Source organism: Ciconia boyciana, chromosome 1 (genome assembly GCF_034638445.1).
Source record: "Ciconia boyciana chromosome 1, ASM3463844v1, whole genome shotgun sequence".
Classification (NCBI taxonomy): domain Eukaryota; kingdom Metazoa; phylum Chordata; class Aves; order Ciconiiformes; family Ciconiidae; genus Ciconia; species Ciconia boyciana.
In genome coordinates this window covers 44,045,408-44,071,774 of record NC_132934.1, presented here as the reverse complement: position 1 = coordinate 44,071,774, position 26,367 = coordinate 44,045,408, and the positions used below count along the sequence as shown (strand labels likewise).

Genomic DNA, 26,367 nt, shown 5'->3' with positions numbered 1-26,367 from the left:
CATTGAGATAGGGCTACAAAATGATATAAATGCATCAGACTGCATGGGCTCGGTATTCCCAGGCAAGGACTGGTGTTGGCTCTGGGTAGAGAAGTCCATATCATTCCTGGCGTGTCAGCTGACACTATTCAACACCTGAAAATACGGAGAGGAGACAGACTATTCATGAATGCATGGTAAGAAAGCAAAAAGTGGGTTGCCCCCCATTTATCAGCATGTAATTGCAGTTAGAGAATAGGTTGCAAAGCAGCTGTTGTGTATCAGCAAGAGAACGTCCAAACACGTTTAACTCTTCCCATATGAATGATTTCTTGTTAGTAGAACAACTGAAGCAACAAATTACGCAGAAGATCTCAAGAAAGATACCAAAACAATAAAATACAGGAAAAAAATGAAAGCCAGAACTTCTGCTTGAGCTAGAATACAATTATTACTCAATCTAATTTATCTAATTAACTAAGATTAATCATTTTTTAAAGACATTCCTCTCTTTGGGAATAACATCTGAATACTGCCATTTGTAACAAAGATCAGTAGACATTTAAACTGCAAATTGTATCTCCCTTACCCTGAAGCAATCTTGCGTTTTTCAAGAAGTGTTCCTCGAACAGTGACATGACAAAAACACTTTATAAATTGTGGAATTAGAGAACTAGCTGAAAATAAGCAAAACTGCTGAAAATTATCAACTACGACAACGTAAGGACCCCCCTTAAAGAGAGACTCCCAGACCATTACCTCCTTTTTAGCTTTCAAAATATACAGTAGGTGATTTTAAGCAGTTCTAAGCAAATCGCATAAAAAGATACAAATAATGTATTCTAAAATAGCATGACAGGAATACCAAAGTTGAAAATAAATGTTCCTGCTTTATTGCAGTACAATTTTAATCCTTCGAAACCTCAAAGCATTGAAAGTTTCACAAACAATGAACAAGAACAGAGGCAGGCAGAACTTTTTTCTAAAACGTCAATACTCACCGTAGAGTAGAGAGAGGATGTGCTGGATACAAGTGATAATGAGGACCCATGTACTTTAAAAAAAGGAAAATAACATGAAATATTGATGAAAGCATAAGACTTCCCCCACGTAGCTCAATAACTAAACATCTTCTTAAAATGAGAACCAATCTTCCACGAAGAACAATTATGAGCTATCAGTATAGGAGCGCTATTGATATTTTTTCCTGCACTTAAAAAGATTGTTCTATACAAAAAAAATCCTTTTTTCTTGTATGAGGTAGGAGAGCGAGCCAGTGAGATTCAGTATTATTACCAGTAGATCAAGCATCACTTTTGTTGTTTTGACAACAAATCACTTGATAAATATACTCTTTAGAGAAACCAGAAATTGAGCTGTTTATACACCTGTCCAAAGCTGAGCAAACTGATTTTAATAAGAGACTACACTTTGCAAAACAGTTCACTTTCCCTCGGGTGAGCTCCCAGGCTTTGCTCAGCTGGTTTCTCCCCTCAGCACAATGCAGACCCATGCACACTGGCATTTGTAATCCATGCGAAGGGGTTACTGCAAGACATAGTGCCATATTTCCACTAATCATCAGTAGAGTCAGCCTCAAGAGCACCGAGAATGTTGCAGGACTTCAACTCAAAAAATGGGGTTCCTGGCCTCTCTGAAAATGGCAACTGAAGACTGAACTGAGACAAAATTGCCCCTTCTGCTTCTGATGACTCTCCTGAGGAAGGATACCCCAACAGAGAATTTTAAAGAAGATAATTTATTTCATTACTTCTTTTCATTTTTGTTTCAAAAGAAATTTGTTTAATATTTATAATCTGCCAGGGTTTGGTAAATAAATTATTTTGCTTTAATGGCTACCTGGCATCCGTATGCCAAACTGACATGGATTAGCCAAATAGACTTTAAATCTAATTTTGTAACTGGGCAAATATTTACAAAGATGTGGTACGCTGACCATTGAAATCCTGTTGCTTTCAATTTATCTTTGTTTTTCAGTCTCTGCTTTAAATCTCTCAGCTAAACTCCCATTCTCCTCTCGTATGCAGTGGCTCTACCCATTACCTCACTTCTTTCACTATAACCTTCCTCAGAGCTCCTATCTTAAACAAAATATATTTGGCCTTCCAACAGCATCGTTTCATGTTAATCTCTAATGACCGTAAACTGCTGAAAACTGTTTATTATTGCTGCATTGACTTTCATTTACTCAGGTTGATCATGGTTATCCGCTCCAGCTGGATATGAAACATGACCAATGAAAAAGCTTTCATCAAAGCCACTGGTGACCTGTTACTGAAATTCTAGATTTAACACCTCTTTTTCTATGCATAAATTATTTGCCTTGTTTTCTCTATTATTCTTCCAGTGCTTCCTGTGACAATTCTCCTGTTCCTCAGCAAAGGGTCTGTAGTCACCTCTGTCCTTGAATTATGTGATAAGCTTCTGTGCAGTCAGCCATCCTCTCTGTGCTGACAACTCACAGCTTGATCTGTCCTGCACCCTACTGCTAGTATTACATACCCAGATGTCTGCCTGACATATCTTCTAAAACACAGAAGAAGGAATTGAAAAGTAAAAGTATTAGTTGTCCCTTATTTCATCTAGGATGTTTTTTTCTCCTTTTATCTCATAACTATGAGCTTTGGGGCTAGGGAAAGACTTTTTTATTTGCTTGTTATAAAGACTATTTATATTGTCATCACTTAGTAGTAAGCAAGATTGATGAGATGATGTTATAGAATGAATCTCCATTAAATTTTAGTGGGGTGTTTTTGGTTTTTTTTTGTGTTTTGTTGGGGTTTTTTTTGGTTTTTGTTTGTTGGTTGGTTTTTTTTACTTAAAGGGTGTGAGAACTTTGTGCTTATGGGAATTCTCCAAATAACCAGATTTACCAGAAATGTTAGGCAGAAGAAAATGTTACAGTGCATTTAATTAGGAGTTGTCAGATGCTCTGTGGTTAAAAAAGAACATAAACCAAAACCAAGACAAAAAATATTCCCCAAATTCCAGGTGTTGTACATAGCATTAAAGAAACCAGACCAGCAGCAATGTCTGTATAAAGAAAGTATTGAGGTCAGATTAAATGACAGAGTTTAAGTACAGAAATTCACATGGTGTTTGCTGTAGGAGGCTGTAGGAAATTGGGGAAATGAAATTACTACAAAAGAAAGGGGAAGCTAAGTAGCACTGGCATTTGGGAAAAAAAAAGGAAATACAGAAGTAGGACTAAGAAAGCATGGAATCACAGTAGTCAAGGTATGCTCAGACACTTCAAATTTAGAGGGAAAAAGAACAAAATAATTTTCCAAGAATGGCTTCCTTTTCTCCAAAATTTCTGATAAAGGATTTATACATGTATGACATACACAGCATTGCATATTCCTGTGTGAAAGAAATATCTTCCATGCTTTAGGGTAAGGAAGTCCTGTGAGTCCAGCTCAACAGAATTAAAAAAAAAACCTTCACAAAATTGTTTAAGTTTTTATGTTGCAGAAGAAATATTTCAGAATTTTACTACACTTTGGAGGCCTATTTTGGGGGGCCTATTTTGGGGCCTATTAGCCGATCCAAATAGTAACTCAGTCTTACCTTCTTCCATGCTGTCCCTGAATGAACCTGAATGACTAATCGCTCGTGGTCTCTCTTCTAAGGATGTAGCACTGCCACACAGTTGGGAGTCATCATACAGATCAAAAGAAGTGTCTTGTGCAGGGATGCTGTTTGAACGCATCATACTGGGTCCAGGAAGGTTAAACTGAGATAGGTTGGTTGGACTCACTGGAATACAAAGCTTTATTAATGAAGCACATTTCCATTAAATGAATTTTGGTTCTGCGCAAAATTGTAATGTAGGACTAGCATGGTTAAGTGGACTTTACGTTGTTGAGAAAATGAAAGGCTTTTATTTCTACATACAAAGCCACCGCAAAAAGGTGAAACAGATGATCTCCGAGGAGCTGGAGCTGGATGAGACTAATCCTGTAAAACACATGGTAACACTAACACTGGTGTCTGAATACACACTTGTTCACTTTGACAGCCCAAGACAGAAAATCAATGGGAGAGATTCAAAAGTTAAAAATTAAAAAGGAATAAGAAGTCGTAAGTATTTTTTTATAAGGAGCTCTTCTAATAAGTCAGTATCGGTATTTTATTGTTATATATCTATATTACCGTCTGCTGTTAATACCAAAGTTTATTGGCATATGCAAGACATTTATCCTTTGATTTGCTACAGCACCTACCACTATATTAGGTTAAAATTCCTGCATAGGCCAGTTTAATCTCATCCTAATAAACAGGAGTAGTCCAATCATTCATGGTTGAAATCCAGAACAGCGTTGATGAACCTACTTCAAGCTTTTGCAAAGTTTGTTTGCCAGTAGGAAGGAAAGCCTGGTTATGGTTCACTTGGACCACATGAACTCAATGCCTAGAATAAAAAGCTAATTGTCTATCCAAATTCAGCCTCAGTCTTTGGACTTTTATTTTAGTTCATGCAAGATGTGCCTTAAATCATAAACTGCCAGAGCAGCTGTGTTGTGAGAGCAAATTATTCCATAGGGCTACGATAATGGAAAGAAGCAAAGGACAATGGCAAAATAAATTTTAAAACACCCTGATCTTATTGCTCTCTGTTGTGAGTACAAGAACTATGACCAAAAAGAAAAAGAAAATAATCGTAAGCAGAAAATGATAGAGTGAGAGAAGCACTACTTAAAAAGAGCTGTGTCTAAAACTACTGCAAGTTCATGGAGGAAATCCAAAGCAGTGGCTTGCTTAGCCAGGATTCAATTTCATTTTTAAAAGTGGCTTTGTTCAACTTCTTTTCCCACATGTAATAAAGACCAACATTTGTATGTCTGATCAAATTTCTTTTGAGTGATTGTAACCCACAGATGCCATAAGCTGTGACAGAGTGACAGAAGTGTGAATGCTTCAAAGGTTGCTGTTAATTCCACAGTAAGGCCCTAAAACACAAAAGTTCATTGTGAACCTAGGTATGTGTCCAGCGTGGTGCAAATAAATGGTTTTCTATTAAGTATTAAAGACAAAATAAAATTATTAACAAAACTAAATTTGTCTTGGATTAACTTGAAACAAGATCCAGAAGAACCAAATCTAAATCTTGACCTGTAATCAAATAAATCTGAAATGTGACTCACATCCTAAAATATTATATTGCATTCAAGGACGGGATTTGAATTGAGCCCAGTGCAGTTATAGCCAGGTCCGGCCACGGAAACGCATTGGAAAGGCCTATCTCAAAGCAAACCTGTATACTGGAAAAAAGTACTGTTTAGTGTCTGCGTTGACATTCACTAAAATCACTGGAAAGAATCCTGCTGACTGTGAATCCTAAAAGATGAATAGCTTTGAACTAGAAGCTAATTTCCTGCTCTGCCTCAGATTTTCTTCTCCTTGGGCAAGTCATAGAGAATCTGTGCTTTTTCTTCTGTATGCAGAATAGGAGGTACCCTGGCCTACTCCATGAAAACCACTGTGAGTTTTCCTTCATTAGTGAGGTACCACAATATGGTGATGGAGATGTTAAATTATCTAGTTTGGCAAACTAAGAAATATGAATGGTTGAATTTTATGATTCTGTTCTACAGTGGGAGAAACAGTGAAGGGAAACAGCATTTACCCAGGTTGGAAAAGTGATATTTTCCAGTTGCAGATGAAGACATAGCTGAAGGAGAAACAAGCGGGGACTGACTGCCAGTGTCTTGGAGGCCTCCAGTTGAATGGGAGCGCAGCCATTCCTTGCCTTCTTCCTGACTCGTCTGCCGGGATGATGGAGTATATCTGAAAAACCACAGCTGACATGCTCAAAACAACGACAAGGTGATGGTTTGGAAAGAAACAGGTGTCACATAAATACCCTTCACCAGTTAGATAGAACAAAACCCTTGGAAAGCATCAAGTCTAGTCAAGTGATTATCACCAGGGTAAAATTTACCATCTTATTACAACAGAAAAAGTACAAGACTTGAAACCCCTTTCACCTTCATCCCCCTCCCCAAAACAGCATTCCCTTCCTTTGAAGAGATATGATGATAAACCATAGAAGACAGACAACTGAGTTGACAGGAAAGGACTTCAAAGCTATAGGAAGTGTACAGGCTGATGCAAAAGCTCAGAAGCTGTATGTCTAGGACGGGGAATGGACAGACTAGAAGCCAAGAAATGTGAGTAGCCGCTTACAAAATGACATCTGCCACAGATCATGTGGGCAATTGGTTAGATGACAGGAGTGAAACAGATCAACGACTCTGAAAAAGGAGTTTGCATCGGTAATGACAGCTACTCATGGTCATACGCGCAGTCTATCGCTCTGAATGCTACTTGGCATTGTGTCCTGCCCCAGACTGGGGGGAGGGAAAGGGACAGGAAAAATCTGCAATTAGCAGAAACAAGTTCTCTGGAAGGAAGAAGTCTGGCAATCAAATCATTCATCAACTGCTTCCTGTGGCAAACCAATAAAACAAGTGCAACTTGACACGTGGGCTAAGAGGGAGAACTGGTAACTCACTGGCCCAGCCTCTTTTGGCTGGGCTGGAAGAGGGGCAATCCTGGCAGTGGTTAAACATTAAATGTACAGGCAGTGTGGGTCTTAACCAAGAGATTGTTTTCAGCAATAGCCTGCTTCATTCAGCACAATCTCCTGCTGAGAAATGAGCACCTTCCTCACCACTGTCATGAGCCATCAGTGTTCCCCGAACAGCAGAGCAGACAGGGCTTTTGATACTCTGGCTTCAGGCTTGCAAGGCACAAGTATTTCTGCTTAGAAAGCAGATTAAATGAACATGTAAGTTCTCATGTTGTGCTTGGGGTTTTGTACGATATTTTACAGCATTAAAACATCTTGTCCTGATTAAATATTTACTTCCTTTCTCCTTTCAAAAAGACAGCTATGATCTTTGCTTATAAATGTGGTAGAGCAGAGTTACTCAGTGGTTATCGGATCAGAAAGATGGAAAATGAGAATTCAGGATCTGGGTCTTGGACTGGGATCTCTGCACATTAAATCAAAGTGACGGTCTTTCTGGGATAACTGATCAGGATTATATGCCTATAAGCTGTTTTCCCACTCCATTTCACTTTCAGCTTTCAGCCACCATTATAATCGTACAGCCACAAACCTCAATCATCCCATTGTACCCTTGCAGGGTCCCCTTTATGACTCTTTCATGTCCTCCACCTTTTCCATTCTCTCCCAATCCGAAGTGATTGTTTTGAGATAACGGGAAATTCGATTAAATTCTTTTTAAGGAATGGATAGTGCAGAAGAGTGGAAGGTGCTATCTAGTGACAACACTTTAGCACTATCTTAAAATTTCATAAAATATTCTTTATCAATAACTCAAGAGATTTAACTGTGTGATTTCTGTGTCTGGAAGGCTGCAGAGTGTCTGTGTGCTTGCACATATACCCTTGCTTGCCAAATCTCCTTCCTGGATTAGGGAGATAGGCTGCCATGCCTGATGAGACCAAACAAGTTACCTAATGATCCCCCCTTTTAACCATGGAGGGCAGAAGAGGGTAGATGACTTCTGTTTTCTGTGATGAAGACAGCTCTAATTAGTGGGGAACTAGTAGCAAAGTTGGACTCTGAGTATTGCTGGATAGGGATCAAGAAGACTAGCTGGAGCAGGGCTCATTTTATACTTAGAAACCTCAGCTATTAAAATGAGTATTTTCTAGCCTTACCCTTTACTAGATCTTCAATTCAAATTGCATGAGTGTTTGCATTTAGAGTTCAAGTTCAGATCCACCTCTAAGATGTTGTTTTTCTCAACAATGTTTTCAACAATTAGTCCCACTGAATTGAAAAAGTATCTTGTTCTGTCTTTTTTAGCTCTCCAGGATTCAATGCCTTTTAAGATTCATTGCATAAGAAAACTATCCTGAACAGTTTTCACTTTCTGTGATATATCTTGAAAGGAAATTTATTTACTAGGCAGACTTGGAAAGAAAATGTCCATTGTTAAAATCTACGTTTTTTGGTTTGAATCTAAGTAGCAAGAACTCTGTTCTAAACAGGATCAACGAAAGGAGAAAGAAAAGGAAAGACAGTGTAGAAGAAGTTACAGAAAAAACAGAGAAGTAGCAGTCATGCTCAAAAAAATATATACCTTAATCCCTTTTTGGGTAGTGTATTTCTGTCAAGCTGCATGCTGTTAAAACAAAAAAAATCCCTAAGGACATACAGCAAACAGGACTGCTCAGAATTACAAATTTTAAAGGTCTAGATATGTGTGCATAACAGAAGGTCATTTAATGCTTTTTAATATATCTTTCATGATAAATCCCTGACTCATTGGAGGGGACAATAGGACACAGACTGCTGCACATCCATTTTTCATCTAGACATGCTCTGGGATGGGTCAATAGTAATTTGGAGGCTGTCCAAGTCAGAAAGAAATCCTTCCTTACCATTTCTAACCTTCCTACAGCTTCACCCTGCAATCTGTGTGAGAATCATATGGTCACAGTATGAATCTTTATTTTTCACAGTTGCCTATGATATGCCAATAGATTTCCAAAAGAAATGAACGTTGCGGCACCTGCTAAGAGACAGCATGGCCTCGCCAGAAGCCAAATGACAGCTCTGCTTGTAGAAATATGTGCTAAATATACAGACTCTTGGCTTTCTGTTGTTGTGGGGCTCACATCATAGTAAGGTGATGGTGGGGAAGATGAAAAGTAGCACCAGAGCAACGTTGTTCCATATTCACGCACACGTGGTGGCAGAGTGGCTGATCACCGGAGATCTATGGCTGGAGTTTTCCTAATTTAAACCCCATCCCTAGAAGGGCACCCACTAGCCTTTCTTCAAATAAGTGTCATTTGGGCATTTCCTCATAAAGACTTGGTAGATCGGTCCCTGACTAGTGTGGGTTGAATTTGAACTAGTTACCATCAAGTAAGTGTTGCAACATTTTTCCCTTAAGAACATAATTTAGTGTCACCGTATGGATTAAAGTGTGAAATGGTTTTAGAAAGTTTCTGTATTACCTATTATAATCACACCTCTGAGAGCAACAGTAACTTAGGACCCTTCCTATCCAGGAAAATTCTCATGCCTTTATTAAAAGTAATTTTCTATTGTGTGTGGGGTGCTGGAGGCCCCACTGCCATGTACCCTTGATCCAAATGGGTAAAGACAGTGAAAATACTGTTGGCGTTAACAATCCATTACCACTAGGGCTCAGACTAATGGAAGGAAACCTCTCTTACTACCAGGAATTTTTATAGGCAATTTTACTGGTTTAATTTAGGGCCTTGGGGAGAAAGCAAATGGAAGGAGAAACTTTGCAGGATTTCAGCACAGGCCCAGCTATCATGGTCCGTGTGAGAGTAGTCCTCTATCAGGCAGGGGACTAAATTTTCAGCATTTTGCTCCCAACATAACTAAAAGGACCAAGAACGGTTGGTAAAAGAGAACATACATTTGAATGCATGATTCATGTATTTTTTAGTTCCTTACAGAGAAGAACAGGGCATTGATGTTCCTTTATGCACCTCGAATTTTCCAAACAAATAAACATGATGATAATAACAAAACCAGTTTCTTCTGCAAATACTTCAAACACCCTAATGAACAATACATTTTCAAATATTACTTTAACTTGAAGTTCTATGTATTTCAATATAATCTATAGCACATTATCTAAAACTAAAGGAGTCAATCAGTGCTCCTTTAAAGTAATCCACAAGCCAATAGTTATAAGTCAGTCAGATAAATAGGCTAGTAGTGACCATAGGATTTTGCTCAAAAACTTTTGAATTCAGGTACCCAAATGAAATAGAGGTGAGTATTCCCCAACATGAGCATGGAACTATTGCAACTGCATAAAAGTGAATGTAGCAAACATTCATTTTGCTTTTTTAAAATACTAAATCTTATGAAGATGCTCCTAGATTTCAGATAATTGCATGAAATTATTAACCGTGGTTCTATGTAACTATTAATTCACTATGTAACTATTAATTCAGACCCATAACTGCTCATACCTTTTTAGTATCTGAAAGCACTCCTCCACCAAGAAGCTGGGTATGTTACTTCTACAGGAATTGGAACTTTGGTAAATAGAACTGAACTGTAACGTGCAGTGATCCCATTTGGACACTACCAGCCTGACCTCAGTGCTCAAAAGAACTCTAAAGATGATATGAAAAAAGGTCAGTCCTTTCCTGAAAGAAGCAATGCATTAATGGAATCTGTCTCTTTGGCTCAAAACAAATACCAATATAAAGTAAGGCTGAGAATATTGTACTCTTCCGGAAGTTTTCTTTTGCCGTGTCAATTGCCAAAAGCAGTCTTGCAGGAAGATCTGTGCATATGTAGGCTGAAGTTATCAAGCCCACTGTATCTCCATTCCCTTTTCTTTATTTTGCACTGCTGAAACTGTCTGCAAGTTCTCTAGGGGAAATTACAGGAAGCCTTACAGTTCTCCGGTTCGTACCTGCCCTTGGTATTGAGGTTAACTTGGGAAAGGGCCATAATGCTGTATCTTTGGGCTATCCCTAACTGTTGCAGAGCTGTGAGGGAATAAAACAAATTATTGCAAGCTAAGGAGCACCTAGGGAGGTCTAGGGCAGGCTGGGCCAAGCTGATATGGGACTTATAAATCAGTTTCTACAAATGGCTGAGCACACAAGAAAATCTGATACATGATGCACTGTTTCACACCTTAAAACTACAACCATCAACTATGGTGATAATTTAAAACAACTGAAAGTCTTGAAGAGCTTAAGTGGATTCCAATGCACTTTCATGGCCCTCAAAACTAACCTTCCTTTTAAAGTAAACCAGAGCAAGCCAGTTGTGTAATTAGAAACTACTTCCACTCTGCTAATCTTAAAAAGCAGTCATTATTGCTGGTGAGACCACTGTTAATTCCTGTATTTCTGCATTTTTATGCATCCCTTGCTGTGTCACTCAGACCAAGCAGAAGAAAGACACAAATCTGCAATGCCCAACAGCATTTAAGGGTTCAAAATAACTATTGGTGATGTGACAACCTGGAAAATTTTATCAATTAAAGCCGATATTTCACCAATTAACCTGAGTAGACACTTTTATTCTAGAGTATAAGTACCTGTATGATTTATTTTAATTCCTCTAAATTGTTGTAAGCTAAAATACAAGTGTCCTCCCACACAGGGAGTTACACTGCTGTAACAACAGAATTAGACTTGTCTAAATAAATACTGCTAGTGCAAAACCAGCAAAAGTCCTGAGGGAGATGCAAATTTTGCTGAAAAAGCAAATATTATGCTAGTATTTACTGAACCCATTTTCTGGTTATTACAATGCAAAAGAATCTCATCGAATGACACAAAATTTGGCTGGAGTAAACTTTGACACTGTATCTATACAGCAGTTGCCAGGGAGCTCTGTGTTTATGCCATACCATTGCTTGGTGGGTAGCCTGAAGATCGGGTGAGGGCAACGTCTGATCATCCCTGGAGGTATGTGTGGGCAAATGTAGCCAAGACCTTGCAGGCTTGCTGTCTCCATGGGAGGTGACTGCTTTTTTGGAGGCAGTCAAGGGCTACGCTCCTTAGCAGGAAACATAGATGTACCCTGAGATTTTGGTCTCATTTTCTGGGTCCTTTCCAGTTGTATCAAATCCTTCCTACAACTCGATGTCCCAAAGTGTTCAAGTTAAAGCCTTAACATGAAAAAGTAGAATGGGATAACTACTTTCTGAGACTTACATGTGATACTTTCATTTTCAAAATACTGGGAAAATGCTTTGTTCCAGCAATAGCACTACAACCCCTTAGACACTGTCTCCTTTCTGCAAAATAGCCTCATCATTTTCCATTTTGTACCTGTGCAAATATATCCTGCCCTCTTATATCCCTTCAGGCTAATAAACCATTGATCACTAGTCTTTGATAACTCTTTACCAACCGGTCAAGCACCTTACTTGATTTCCTTCATTTGCTTGTGAGAATGTAGTCCGAAACAGCACCTAAAGCTTTACTAAGTTCAGGATTTCTTATTGTATCTAATTCCTCTCCTCTACTCACAAAGCCTGTTTTCCTGCAAATGAATTAAATTAGCGTTACTTAAAAGGCTGTTAATGACAAATCCGATGTTATCTGTTACTTAACCCATTCTGTTTAATACCCTCCGTATCTTTCCAGGAACCGAGGCAAGGTGGCCTTGCCCACAACCCCCTCGTCCTCCATCCCAGCCCTCCTCTTCGCTCCTTCCTCAGCACAGACCCTTTGAAACCTCTTCAGTCCTAATGACTGCAGGGCTATTTCAGACTGTGTCTGAAGCAGGGAAGTGAAAAGTTCATCAGGAGCAGTAAATTGGGGTAATCTTTAACCTTTTCATTCCCTCTTAGCATGCTTGCCATTAGTGATGCTTAGCTATCAAATTGCAGTTAATGCTGCAACGAAGCAAAGCCCTGTTTATTTGTATCATCTGTTATTAGCTCTGTCTTCTCTTTTAGCTTTCCCTAGGCTTTCTGTGTGTAGAATTTATGTCGCTTGCTAATTGTATCTCCTTTTGTGCTTCTGTCTTTCTGAGTTTGTTTCTACATTATATTAGTGTATCTCACTATACAGACTGCTGATATTCAGTCTTTTGCAAGCTCTAGAGTGACTGAAGAAAAAGAATAAGCCTCTTTGCAGATAATTTCTTATGCCATGCCAGGCTACAACTAGTATTGCCAGAGGCATCTCAAATATAATCTGAGTTTACAAAGGAAAAAGGACATAATCTATTGCCAAACATATCTGTCTCTAACATTGCAAACCAATGCTTTTGTTGTGAAAAAACACTTTGCTACATGTAGGTTTTACTGTATAAAACAGTTTAGAAATAACACAGCACTTGTAACAGACCTTTCAGAAAAATCAAATTGCAAAAACCCTACTGGGGCTATAATTCAAGAAATGACACCATTTTCTCTAGGTACATATATTTGTTTTGAGGCCAGATCAACATGATAAATGGCTCTCTCTGGACTCAATCATAATATCCCCATATGGACAAATCTGAAACTTAAAAATATTGCCAAAGGCAAAGTATTTGGAACCACTGAAATTAAGTCACTGAACAAATACATAAAGTATTAGTAGTGGGGGTTGCTCAGGAGCTTATGCCAAACCATTAACATTTTCAATGTAATGTTTAACATCCTCTGTATAAATATGATCTTTGGCATAAATTCATACTCTTCCACATCATCCTATTGACCTCACCATCCATATATGTAGCACTAAAAATTAGTGAAGGTTTTTATAATCTGACTATTAATAATTAACTTTCTAAGAAATATCATCACATTCAGTTCATGGCACACAATGCAAATTACTATTTAAAAATTAAAGGCACAGTGCAAATTACAAATCACTTATGTATCAGTGTATTTGTAACTATTGTTGTTATCATACCTTATATTGGTGCAAACACATGTTTTATAGTGTTGCATTTATATTAGCAAGAGGTGTGATCTTAGCTGGCATAGTAATACTTATGAATGCAACATAAGAGAATGAAATCTGCGGAGAGTTTCCATCTAGATTTGGCAAAGAGTTGTTTAGGGGTTTGGTTTTGTTTGTTTGGGGTTTTTTTTAATGCTGATTCACTGAAAGTGAAATCTTTCCATAGAAAGGATTGGTATTGAAAAATCTCTGGGTTTAAATAAAGGGAAAAAAGTTCTTAACAGTGTATGTTTTTCACTTGTATACAAAAAAGATCTTTTTTCCTGCAAATAATTATATATTTTCTAAACAACTAAGTTTAACCTTTAAAAGTTTAAAATATTTCTGACTGGCTCAGTATAATCTTCTTTTTTGGATCAAAGGCTAACAAAATATTTAATACTGACTTTTCAGTCCCCATGTGAGATAAGAGTTTCATTGTCAAATCTTGAAAATTTTCACAGGAAGTGAAAATTACTTACTGCCTAGCAACGTTTATTTTTTCCCTCTTGCAAAAGTCAAATAAATATTTCACACACACACACACACACACACAAATTAAAAAATAATCATGGTACAAGTGTGCCAGGGGGGTTGCACCACTTTATAATATAAAATAAATAGTAAAATATCTGCATGTTAAGGAGAGCAAGCAGAGGAAAACCCTTCCTTGCTTTTGTTGGTCTGTTCCAGACACTCAGCAAGACTGTGCATATAGTGAGGGTCTCATCTTGTAAACTGTCTCCCTGCCAGTGAAACTGCATTTTAGTAAGGATCTGTGTAATGATTACCATGTAAGACGCAACTTGTCAGGACTGGGCATTTCAAGGCAAGAGTGGTCAGCTGAAGGCAGGGGCCCACCAGCTCTGCCTGTGCTTTGAGCTGATGGGAAGAAAACTGGTGGGGTCCCACTGCTGGAGAAGATTTGTTAGCAAGAGGGCAGTGATACAGCATTGGAGCTGCCAGTTGCTGGGACAGCAGGTAGATCCAGCATGCAGGAGTCATTCTGTGGCTGTTTAGATTTGCCTTTAATTAGACAATATCTCCCTTTTCTCTGGTTGTTCTCCAGAACAAGGGAACAAAAAAATTTCTCAAGATAGAAAATGTGCTTGTAAAACCTTAAAAGGTTTTACATGGATTCCATGTCCAATGCCTGCGATTACCTTCAGCTTTCTTTTCTTCCTTCCTTCCTTTTTTACATAAAGGACTAAGCTGCTAATTAAACAGTGTCCCTTTAGGAAAACAGGTGGAGGGTTTATTTTTTTGGCTCCTGTCCTTTTGCGTCTCACTGGTTTCGTGGTCACTGTATCTATAGGCAAGCTCACCTTTCCGAAAGAGTAGATCTGACGCTTCCAGTCCTCATGAGCAGGCTCTGAACCTCCTGAGTGCTTGTTGTCAGTCCAGAGAGAGAGCCATGATGGCTAAGAGGAAGGTCAATAGACTCGGAACTGGTGTGAAGGCTAGTCATGGACTGGTAACTTGGTGTGTCCTTACTGCCCGCTGAAGAGCTGCTCAGGTTTGCAGCCCACACAAGACCACCTGATGTGAAAGAGTGCACTGAGGCGGGACTGGAAGCCAAGGAGTGACTTAAGCTTACAACATCTGCATTTAAGTCCGAAGGTTTACTGAAGAGGGGGCTGCTGCTACCACTTTGCCCACCTGCACTGCCCATGCTGCCTGTGCCCGAGGATGGCGATTCCAGGCTGCCTTGCCGTGCCAATGTGGTACTAGGGCTGGGCATTGCCGATGTGGGTTTCACACCTTCAGTACTGGGTGCAGAGGCAGCTTTACCACTTGCCTTGGCACCAAACAACCTAAATGTAAAACAAATAGCTTTAGAGAAACTGATAGCCACATTAAACATTCATGGCGTAACATCCTAAGAGCCAAACTACACATTTTTAATTACCGCTACTAAAATCATGCCTACCTAGTTGATCAATTGCATCGCAAAATTAAATTCACTTAACCATATCACAATAATCAGGCTTTGTTTCATTAGCAACAGCTCTCATTCACTCCTGTTCAGATGTGCTCTTTGCACATACAGACCCTCCCAGAGAGAGTTAAAATAAGCACATTTTTGTCTTATTAGTGCATAAACAGATTACACTTTCACCCAAATTCAGGAATTAAGCGTTCCCACGGCTAAGTCATTAGCTTTTAAACCCTCCACTTCTCAAATCAGCTAAAATGATTGCAACAAACACTCGCAAAATCCTTCATAGTTTAATAAACACCTAAGTATTTGTGTAAAATTTCCCTCTTGTTGTTCTTTTGCACAGACGGTCATGCGGTCATGGGTCATGTAGTAACCATTCAGACAGAATAAACTGCACCAGAGCTAAATGGGCTCAGTTTGTCTCCGAGAACAGTCATGACAGAGGTGTATGTCACATAACTGCTTCCAGCAATTCTATAGAAGAAAATTCTACAGTGATGATGAAAAAAAAACCCAAATCCTATAAACTATTGAAATAAAAGGTCATGTGATGACTTAATGTTTTACTGGAAACATTTTAAGCTGCAGTTAAGGTGCAGCTCATAAATTAATAAGAAATAAATGCAAAACTTATCGTGATGTGATGTAAGCATGGCTAATAACATAAGATTCCATTTCACATATTACCAAGGCCACAAAAATCAGCTGCAGCTCCCCAGCAGCCTGGAGGTGTTGTTTTGGTAGCTAGGCACAAGAGGGCACTATTGGCTTTTTCGCCAACAGTGCAAATGCTCCATCCCAATATATACCTCATCCAGATTTATACTTCCAGAAACGTTACAATAGAGCATTTCCAATTGAAATTTAGCTTTGTTAATGTTTGTGATGAAAGATGTAACAAAGCTGCTAAGATAATGTAACGCTTGTAGCTGAAGCTGCCAACAATGTGAAAGCAAATACTTCATTTTCTATAGAGCTCTTCAGTTCTCCAACCAGGCTATGGCATCGCCTGTTCCAGTAACAGAATGTGCCTGAATGAGGCATCCTTCTTCCCTTTGGGGGTTTATCAGAGTATTGAGAGGGAACTTCTCATGTGCCTGAATATTCAATAAAAAGTTAGAACCATAAAACATCTCAAGTTGGAAAGGACCCATAAGGATCATCGAGTCCAACTTATTCTAGCCTTCACACTGTTGTTATGGGAATGTACCTAAAATGCTCAAAGCTCAAGGAACAGCCATTTCAGGTCTGGGAAGGTCTTTAGGCCTTAGAGGAATAATTGCATTGTGTGAAAAAATATTACCTTTACCCTTTTATCTTTTTGCACATGATTCTCTGTTTGTGGCAAAATATGCCCTGAAAAGGCTTTTTGCCCAGTGCTTCCACACGTTGAAAATCCCTGCTTTATATACTGCAACTTCAGGAATTCATAGAAAACCACTAACCTTCGAAAAGTGGGTGAGGCGATATCTGGGTATTTGGATCCCGGCTGCCTAAGTCCCGGCGTGCCAGAGGCACTCGCCGACGTTGGGCTGGATTTGGGGGAGCTGGACAGCGAGACGCTCTCGGAATCAGACACAGCCACCTTCTCTTTTTCCTTGTCCGTCTGATTGATGGTGACGGGGCTGGACCGCCCAGACCCGATCTTGCTTGGCTCTCGCAGTTTGGTGGCAGCAGCACCAGCAGACTTGCTGCTGACATTGGAGTCGATGCTGCTGGTGCTGGAGCGGTGGCCGCCCCTGCCAGGGATCCCGCTGCCACTGGATTTTGATGGGCGAGGCAAACTCCGATACTGCAGAGTCGTCTTCGAGTTCATGTGCAGGACGCCGTCATCCTGGTTCTGGGAACCATCTAAGCTCGTTTTCCGCCCTGCATTGGACTTCCCGCTGATGGCTGAAGATTTTGGCATTTTTCCTAGAGTCGCTGACCCGCTTGTGATAGTTGCTCCGCTTGTGGTGATTATGGTAGAAGAGCCCATCCCAGACTTCTTGAATCCAAAGGACCCTGTAGCAGTTGATCTCCCAATGCCAGAGGGAGGCTTTTTTCCTTCATCACCGCTGCTTTTTCCTGCGTCTGATGGAGAGCGCTGAATGGAGGCTCCTTTCAGGGGAGTTTTCACTTTTTCTGAAGCTTTTGCATCATCTGTTTTTCCTAAATAAAAGTATATTTGAAAAGGTCACTTGTGTTTAAGCTGTAATGTCTCAATATCAAATTTTAACGCTATATGGTTACAATTTCAAAATGAAAAAATACACAAATAGAAGAATTACCCTAAAAAAACAGACCAATTTGGTCTTTAGTCCCCCATCAGCAGTCAGTAGTAGGTACGATACATTACAGGTAAGCATTAAATATTAAAAGCTTGAAATTCTCCTGAGAACTTCCAGTTTCATATATAGCTGGAGAGCATAGATGTAGAAAATTATCCTGAATGAACCATAAGGAATTTTATTTGGCTTTTTTTTCTATTAATAGTATTTCTATATGTACGAAATAATATTTGAAAATAAAACATGACAGGTAATTAACATTTCCAGAAGTATGACATTAATTATGCATGTAGAAATTAGTGGTACTTATTGAGTTCTTTGGTTTTCACTGATTACATTTTTTTAGCTTATAACTAAATTTGTTCTGTTTTTAGTTACACAAAATTATCAGGGAGAGATTATGTTGTCATGGTATGAAACTTCTTGATCTATAACGATATCAATTACATGAGTTAACAGTCTTTGTCATATCCTTGATATCTTTTCAAGATTTTTGATTTTCTGAGAGGCTGTCTTCAGTACTGCAGAGACACATACCTATATACCAGATGTTTCTACATAATGTTATTGTGACATTCAGAAAGTTTTCAATGAGGTATTTGCTTCTATCTTGAAAGAAATACCCTCCTCTTATTTTTACAAACAACTTTACAGACAAAAAATGCCATTTCTCTTCTATTCTAAAGTGTCTTGAAGCATCTACTGTATGCTCCTAATAAGGAACACATATTCAGCATAACAATGTTTTTAATTCACTCTTCAAGTGATTATGGAAGTTTTGGAGGTGGGTGGCCTAATTTGTCTTAAGGAACTAAACTGTAATAAAGAGCAACACCTACAAGTCAGAACTAAATCCATCCATGTTTTTACGCAGTGCATATTTTATGCTACACAAACACACACACATGCCAAGATACGGATCAGACTCCTACACTGCGAACACACAGACTATTACTATATACTTCAAAAATTAAGGCCTCCATTCTGTGTTGCACAGTGGCTGCCCGCTCGTCTTCAGCAAAATGGAAGATCTGAGAAACCTAACTTGGCATGTGGTAACCCTTGTAGTATCTCCTTTTTTAATCACTATTACAGAGGTGTCATTTCTGCATTCATATGACCACTGACTGCAGCAATGTTCCTCAGGGATCTTATAGACCAGAGGCTGGCCAATGTTTAGCAGTTCCAAACTGCAAAGAAATAAAGGAGGCTCACAAAGGATTTGAGTTTATTCTGAGGAGTTCTTTGCTAGTTACCTTTACAACTGGGGGTTAATGCATGCTTATGCACTATTTTGTCAGGACAGGACAAAGGTCTAGAAAATGTCGTATAAAGGGTTGATATTTTCCTAGTAAAATGATGGATTAGATGGGCTTAAGAATGATGTCTTCTGGATTTTTTGCTTCAAAACTAGATTGCAAAAGTGGCTACTAGTTCTGAGAGGCCTTTCAGAAGAAGGTAAGAATTCATCTAACACTGAAGAAAGTGTGTAAAAAGATTTTTTCGATTTCTTACCAATGGACTATCAAATACCTGCAGTATCTGGAATGTGATAATTCAGCTTCAGTTCAGAAACACTCATTCTAAGTCCCCTGACTTGAATGTTAAACCTTTTTATCTCAGCTTCTAATCTTTTGCCATTTCTATGCATATGTGCAATTATCAAAGGTACAGGTTTTCTAGAGAACAAAGATAAGGCAGACGTGAGTCCAAAAGTACCTTTAAGAATTCCCTAATAGAAGCTGATGTCCTTAAATGATAGTAAAAACAAATGGAATCACAGTTTATGTTATGGATACGTTCATGTAAGATTAATAAATTATTAGCATGCAGTGTAGCAAACTAACAGTTGTAGAGATGAACAAGTTAATATATTATTACAATCTTGGCTTGCAGTCATTTATGAGAAGAACTACCAATATGCTTACAGTTCCTCATGTCCGTCACACACTGATAATATCCATTAATTATTTTTAGGCCACTAAAGATTCCTTACTGCTTATAAATGGAACCTAAGTATAAAGCCTTAATTTTCAGTGCTGTAATCTGAACTACAGAAGTTTCCTACCCGGGGTCTTGAGCGCACTTGTTCCTGCTTTGTGCCTGGACTGAGTTGATCCTACTTGGGCAGTCATGCCTCTCCTCCAGGATCCGGTCTGTGAAACAGAGAGAGATGCTTTCTGTCCCCCCTTCTCTGACTCTTCAGACAGCCCCGAGGGAAGGCCTTTCCACTTGCCACTGCTGTCTACGCTGCTGTCAAAATCTTCCTCTGGTTTCTTCAGTTCTTCAGTGCTGCCCCAAGTTTCGCTGTCCGTAACTGAGCGCTTCTCCAAGTCCGTCTTCAGCTACAAGAGATTTGCATGAGAAATGGTCAGTCTCAGCATCTTCAGTGTTTGCTGATTTCTTAAATCACAGGAGGGGAGGAGAATAAGCATATTGATTTGTTTGTAGCAAGGGCCATGGAACCTTCCCTTCTAAAACCTTAGTATCCTGGTCCCAAAAGTTTAAACACATTCCCATTTTGGGAAGATATTTTTCTTTTTTCTTTTATTTTCAAAAGATTTCAACTCTTTCCTTCACAGATAAACCATAATGAAGTGAAACATAATTTACTCTAATCATCAGTGGTGATACCCTCACCACTCCTCAGCTCCCTCTGAATTTCACTGCGCTGAGAGGTTTTACTAAAACCTTGAATGGGGGAATTCCTAAATATACTACTAAAATCACCTCAGTCTGGTTTCATGCCTTTTCCTATGCAAACCTTCCACTGACCAGATTAGGAATATTGCTCCAGCAGCACTGAGTATGTCATGCCACTACTGAGCAAGGCTAACATCTTCAGCAAAATTATCAGTGCTACAGCTGATGGCTTTTCTACTGGTTTGTCTCCTCCAAAAAGAATTGTTTCCAACAAGAAACTCACTCTATCTAGATCAGCTAGCAGAGCAGCTAGAAGAGAGACTTACGCAAGCACTACCCACCAGCGGGGTGAAGGTAACCAGCTGGGGTCACGCTTGCTCCAAAACTCAGACCCATGTGGAAGATGCCCCAGTGAGGACCTAACACCCCTGCAGCATCTGCTTTCCCCGGTGCGTGCTGATAAGGGTGTGCTGCAAGGAACAGCCCAACAAGACAGACAACGTAGAAGCTGTGAAAGCAGCTTAAATAGAAACGTTGGAGACTGACCCTACCCTCTGTGTTTGACAAGACTCGTGTTCTTTGTGCTGACAGGCTGTTCATTGTAACCCTTCCTCCTGTGTTTTTCTGCAGCCTCCTGACCTCAGCCTCAAGCCTTATTTGCACATCATCATCATCACACCAGTCCTGCTTACCTCTGCCCCTCTTTAACAGCAATAAGTGGTGCTGCTCTCAGGTATCACTCTTCATTACTTTTGTCTGATGTAACCACAGCCCTATCCTCATACAGCCAACCTAAGCGGGACTGCAAACCGGATCACATTCAGGGGAGGGCTATTTATTATTCTGTGTTGCCACAACTCCTTCTCCACAGAGACCCCTCTGGCTGTTTCCTAGGCACTGCTGTCATAAGTAGGATTAATACTGATTAGATGACCGACAGAATAATCAGTTGCTGTTTACATATTTGTCATTTGAGGCATACAAAATGCAAAAGCTCTCTGCACTTCTGTAATTTCATATGTGCTTTGGAGACGCTAGCACAGATTTGGGGTAAGGACTGATGGGAAAAGAGCCCAAGCAAACATCTACGCAAATATTGCAGGGTCCTTCAGAAGAAAGTTTTCATTAGTGTTATTGTTACAACATCTGTAATGCTCCCAGAACTTTTTCTCATAAATGAATGGTTATAAACACATAGCTATACATTTTAAAAGCAAACTGCATCATTTCCAAGAAATGATAAGTATAATACTTTCTAAAAGCCTCTCTTCATGATTATGGGATCTGAAAAGCGATGTTAATCCTCTTTTAATAAGAAAACAACAACAAAATATGCAATTTCTGCCTCAGGCTATAGCCAGCTTGCACTGCTCTGATCACTTAAAAAGACTGCAAAAGGGATTTCTGTGTTGCATGAGTATGTCTTACACCTGGAGAACAGCTGGCAAAATACTTACATATTCTGCTCATCTCAGCTTCTGACTGAGATTGCAGGCTAGCCTGGAGTACAGTGTGTTCTGATTAATCTGCCTGGTAAAGGCAGACCTGATAAAGGTCTGTTCCTCGCCTTCATAACATAAAGCAACTCTGGCAGGAAAGCAACATTTGAACACGTGCTGCATCTCTGTGTATCACTGAACAAATTGCAAATGGTATCTGGTTGAACAGACCCCTTGAATGAAAAACCCGCAAAGAGTTAAATAGCCTGAGATTTCCCAGTCATGACGATGATGATGCAGTGGAACAAGTAAGCCAGGACTAGCTGGCCGTCACTGTTGATGTGAAAGGGAAGAGCTGATCTCCAGTTAGCAACCATGAGAGACCCTGATGGGGTAAGAAAGGCAATGGTGAGGGCTAAAGAATGCTGGCATCTGTGTGAGTATCTTTGCACGAGTATGATATCGGTCTGAAATCTGCCCTGCTGCAGATTAAAGTAATCTTCATTCCCAAAGTAACTGTAGTTCCCCATTGTCTGGAAGAAATGACAAATATGTGGTTTTCTCCTGTTGACAAAGTCTGCCATAATGTACATCTACAAAACAGATCTCTGAATTGCAGGCACTGGCTGCCTGCAGGAGTCTAAATGGAATTGGGAGTGTCAGTCTTCTGTCTTGAATACTTGACATCAAATCACTGGAGGCAACAACTCTTCCCCTATGCTGAGTGTTCATTCTTGAAGCTCCCTGCCTGTAAACAGGAGACGACATGGAAGAGAATACTTTTCTATTGGGACTAACTCTTCTGTTTTTCTTTCTTTTTGGGGGGGAACTGAGTCCTGCAAGCATTCTGTATTATCTTTTTCATCACTTGCAATTTTGAGGGGAGCTGAGAAAAAATACTGGGATACCTGACACAACACAAGGGCTTTATACACACACACATATATATATATATACACACACACACACATATATATGTATTTCGTATATAGCTTGTGGCTGTACACTGTTGAGAACTCTATTTTGACATGATACATTGTCAACTTGTGGGCCCACAGGACACTTTCATTCCTGGCCCTAACTGGGGAGAAGAGAAGCTCTGCCACCTGTGGGCTTCTTCCTTCAGCCTCTTTTCTCCCAGTGGAGAGAACAGGGAAAGGACAGTACAGCCTATGTATTTCTTCCCTGATATGCGTCAGCTCATGAAAGGTGAAAACTATCTTATTTTAAATTGTGCTATCTGTTGAAAGAGATACTCCAAATGGGATGAAGTGAGTAGAAATCCACCCATCACAGACCCAGTCATATTGTGGTTTTTTTGTGTTAGGGTGCAGCAGGGGCTGGGAGCTTCCTGGGGTTGGGACCAGTGGGGGCTCCCCCAGGGCGGGCAGAGCAGGGTCTTGCCAGCCGGCACCTTCAGCAGTGGGATGTGCCCTGGGAGCAGGGCATCTGAGGCATCAGACCACGGGTCAGGGTTGGGTCAGCGGGGTCCACGGGCTACTTGCACATAAGTGTGATAGAGGAGTTTGTAAAATATGAATATTTCATTTGTTTCAGGGTCATCGATACTAAACTTTTTTCTTTGTTATCCTGCACGCTTGTGGGGTGTTACAAGAAACGGCAATGAAAAGCTACTCACCTGGGCATGAGTGTTCTTCCTTGAAGAGGCAGTTATATTGGAATAAGAGCTGACAGATGAGGTGGTATTCAAATCATCCGTGCTGAGGTTGTCAAGAGTGTCACTGAGGCCACTACTAACTGAGCTGCTGTCATCCCAGCTGCAGAGAAAGGAGCACATCTACTTTACATACTGTGTGTCAACAGGCAGAAAGCATCTCAAAATCAATAGATGCGATTACTTATTCTTCAAGAGGTTTACCAGAAAATTTTCAGTAGTATTTCTTAATGTACAATGAATATTAGTTTTCAGACTTTTTAATTAATTATTCACTCACTGTCAAGTGGTTGCTTGTTCAATTAATGAAAGACCCAGGTGCCTTTTAAAAAATTAACATCAGGTCTGAGCAAGCACTAGTGTAAGTCATTAAAACAGGTTGTTTCATGCTTCATTGCAATCACATTCAGTACACTGGCAGGGAAATCCATTAAACCTACCTGGTATTGCTAGCCAAAGCATTATTAATAGCTTGGAGAACACCTGATGGATTTCCAGGCTACAGAAAAACAAAAGGAGTATCTCTTCTGCAGCCTAATCAACTGTCAGCAGGAAGCCAGTATTTCCAGAAGTTTTATTTTCTTGTCTTCAGCCTTTGTCTAGTGGGTGCAATGTCATCAGAATAGCATTCCCTGACAATAGAGTCACCAGAGTTGTCAGAGAACACTTTATGTATCTCTCAGGAAACAGGCTGTCAACTCTTCTGCTTTGGGAGATTGAGCAGAGGATGCAAATGAGAGAAAGGCTACTCTTACAGAAATTTCATTTACCTGCTCTCACAAAAGCCTTGCTTTTGCACGGAAGGAAGGTTGATCTGTGTTTCTCAGACCTTGGTCTACACAATTGCTTCTCCACGGTGTTACAAGATGACTCTTAGCTTATTGCCATATACAGCCATATACTCCCAGTTTTGCTGCATCTCCATCTGTTAATCTTGTTTTAGATTATTCCCAGGCCACAGAGTTTGAAAAATATTCACCTTATCACTTGCAGTGGGATTCACCTCCTACAGTTTTAGCTATATAAAAGTTAGGTATCTCATTTAAGCTATCTATCTAGGTGCCCTCTCCAACCAGTACAAAGGCAGCGGCTCCTCTAGGAGGTAATTCATCCTGGCTTAAAATGTCTCAGGTTTGTGGGATGAACTATCCACTGAAAGTGCCTCTTTATGTCTTTCCCTTTCCTAGAGAGGAGAGGGTTGATAAAGCTTGTTCTAGACACATAACTTCTGGAGAGACAAAGCTAGGTGACATGTTTATGCATGCTGGTAAAGTTCAAAACACAAGAGAGAGTACATAATATCCTTGTTTTGCTGTAGCTTACGTCATGAGCTGCCTTTTACAAAAAATCTAAAATTCAATCCCACAGTTGAGTTAAACCTCAGTACTACTGCTACCAGTCGTTCAGAGCAAACAAGGAAAATATCTGTGAATCCTTATTTTACACGTGGTGTTTTGGGAGATTAAATTCACTTGTCCACTTCTTCATGGAAGGCTTTAGAAAGTCATAACAGTAGTGACAGTGAACTGCATGGTACAAAATGTATGCTGATGCACCAGAAAGTTCAGTGCACTAGTCTTGTATCATAGCAACTGCAGCAAGCATTAACTTCATTTTATGAAAGGTAGAAAATCACATTAGTAAGCCAGCTCAGTGACAAGATAAACATATTTCAGAGGGCAAGAGTTTATTACAGTGCTGCACTTTCCACCATTGAGTACAATGACTACAAATAAATATGTCTTCTGCAACATTTCCAGGTAATATACACACGAGTGATTTAATAATAAAATTTAATATCTAAGCAATTATAATATCATACCTTATAGGATGCCCACATTCATCTAAGAACCATCTCTAAAGCACTAGTCATCTATACTTTCTGCATTTTTCACTGTCTGATGTGATACAGAATTTTATTGATGCTAAAAGCCATTATTCAAATGGAATAACATATTCCATGTACCACATGGGAATATACCTTGTATAACAGTGTTAAGACTGAGAACCTTAAAGATGGATGAAAACATAAATAATATAAAATGTGGTTAGGTTTTAGAAAAGATAATATGCCCCCATTAAAAGATACTATAAAAAAGGAAAAAAAAAACCCAATCATAAGCCAGATCCAAAATGAGATATATTGGGTACTTTCACAAGCCACACGAACTTTTAATGTAGGACATTCATGTCAATTAATACTGGATCATCAGTTTTCTGAGTAATTTTCTAAATTCTGAAATAGTTTGGCTGATTCAAAAAATATAAACATGTTCTCTACAGATGAAGTTTTCAGGCAAAAAATACTATGATCATGTTTCCTTTCTATTATGGTTACTCTGTGGTGCTTCACACTCATCACACCTCACTCACCAGTGGATTATTAGTGGGTTCTGGGAACACTCATGGCCATCTTGTAAGATATATAGAAGATTATTTTGACACCTCCACTACTGACCTTTCAGAGTCATCACTATATTTGTCTGGATTTTTTCTTCTCTTATGATAGGTGCTCAAGATGTTTTCTAAATTTGGGGGCTTTCACACCCCCAAAGTTCTACTAATATTCAGTATGCATGTAAAACCCAGGAATATCCAAAACCTCTTTCTTTCCTGTATGGCATTTTTCTAAGGACCATTAGAGAAACTGATTCCTACTTGAAACAACATTTTGTACCAACCTTTTGCAAATACATAGTAAAAATGGAAAACTCCAAAAAACCAGACCATATCAGCCACCCTTTTGGCAATGAAGATCATTGTTCTGTGCTTATTTTAGTGCATTGTCCAGAGTTGGTTTAAGTTGTTCATGCAGCTAAATCTTTTATCTTTCAGCACTTACTGTTTCCACCTTTTCAGCCCTCTTTCCCGATGTCTAGATAGTATAGTCACCATCTGATGAGTTGATATAATTTTTGGATAATGAAGATGCCTTATTTATAATTTGGAAAAAATTCTTGA

The 26,367-nt window shown here is 39.4% G+C and overlaps 1 protein-coding gene across 14 annotated transcripts in view; it reads right to left on the bottom strand.

The window, feature by feature from the left end:
- NAV3 (neuron navigator 3) overlaps window positions 1-26,367 on the bottom strand; it is a 562,373-nt gene that overhangs the window by 45,192 nt on the left and 490,814 nt on the right. For 10 of the 14 annotated variants that reach the window (XM_072864069.1, XM_072864018.1, XM_072864025.1 and 7 more), the window contains 8 exons: window positions 23,371-23,509; window positions 19,718-19,994; window positions 16,825-17,530; window positions 14,763-15,251; window positions 8,121-8,162; window positions 5,630-5,790; window positions 3,571-3,759; window positions 981-1,033 (listed from right to left, as the gene is read on the bottom strand). In XM_072864069.1, coding sequence (XP_072720170.1) covers window positions 981-1,033; window positions 3,571-3,759; window positions 5,630-5,790; window positions 8,121-8,162; window positions 14,763-15,251; window positions 16,825-17,530; window positions 19,718-19,994; window positions 23,371-23,509 — 2,056 coding nt within the window. The remainder of the gene's footprint in view (window positions 1-980; window positions 1,034-3,570; window positions 3,760-5,629; window positions 5,791-8,120; window positions 8,163-14,762; window positions 15,252-16,824; window positions 17,531-19,717; window positions 19,995-23,370; window positions 23,510-26,367) is intronic. The other 4 variants (XM_072864049.1, XM_072864132.1, XM_072864098.1 and 1 more) reach the window with 3 other exon arrangements.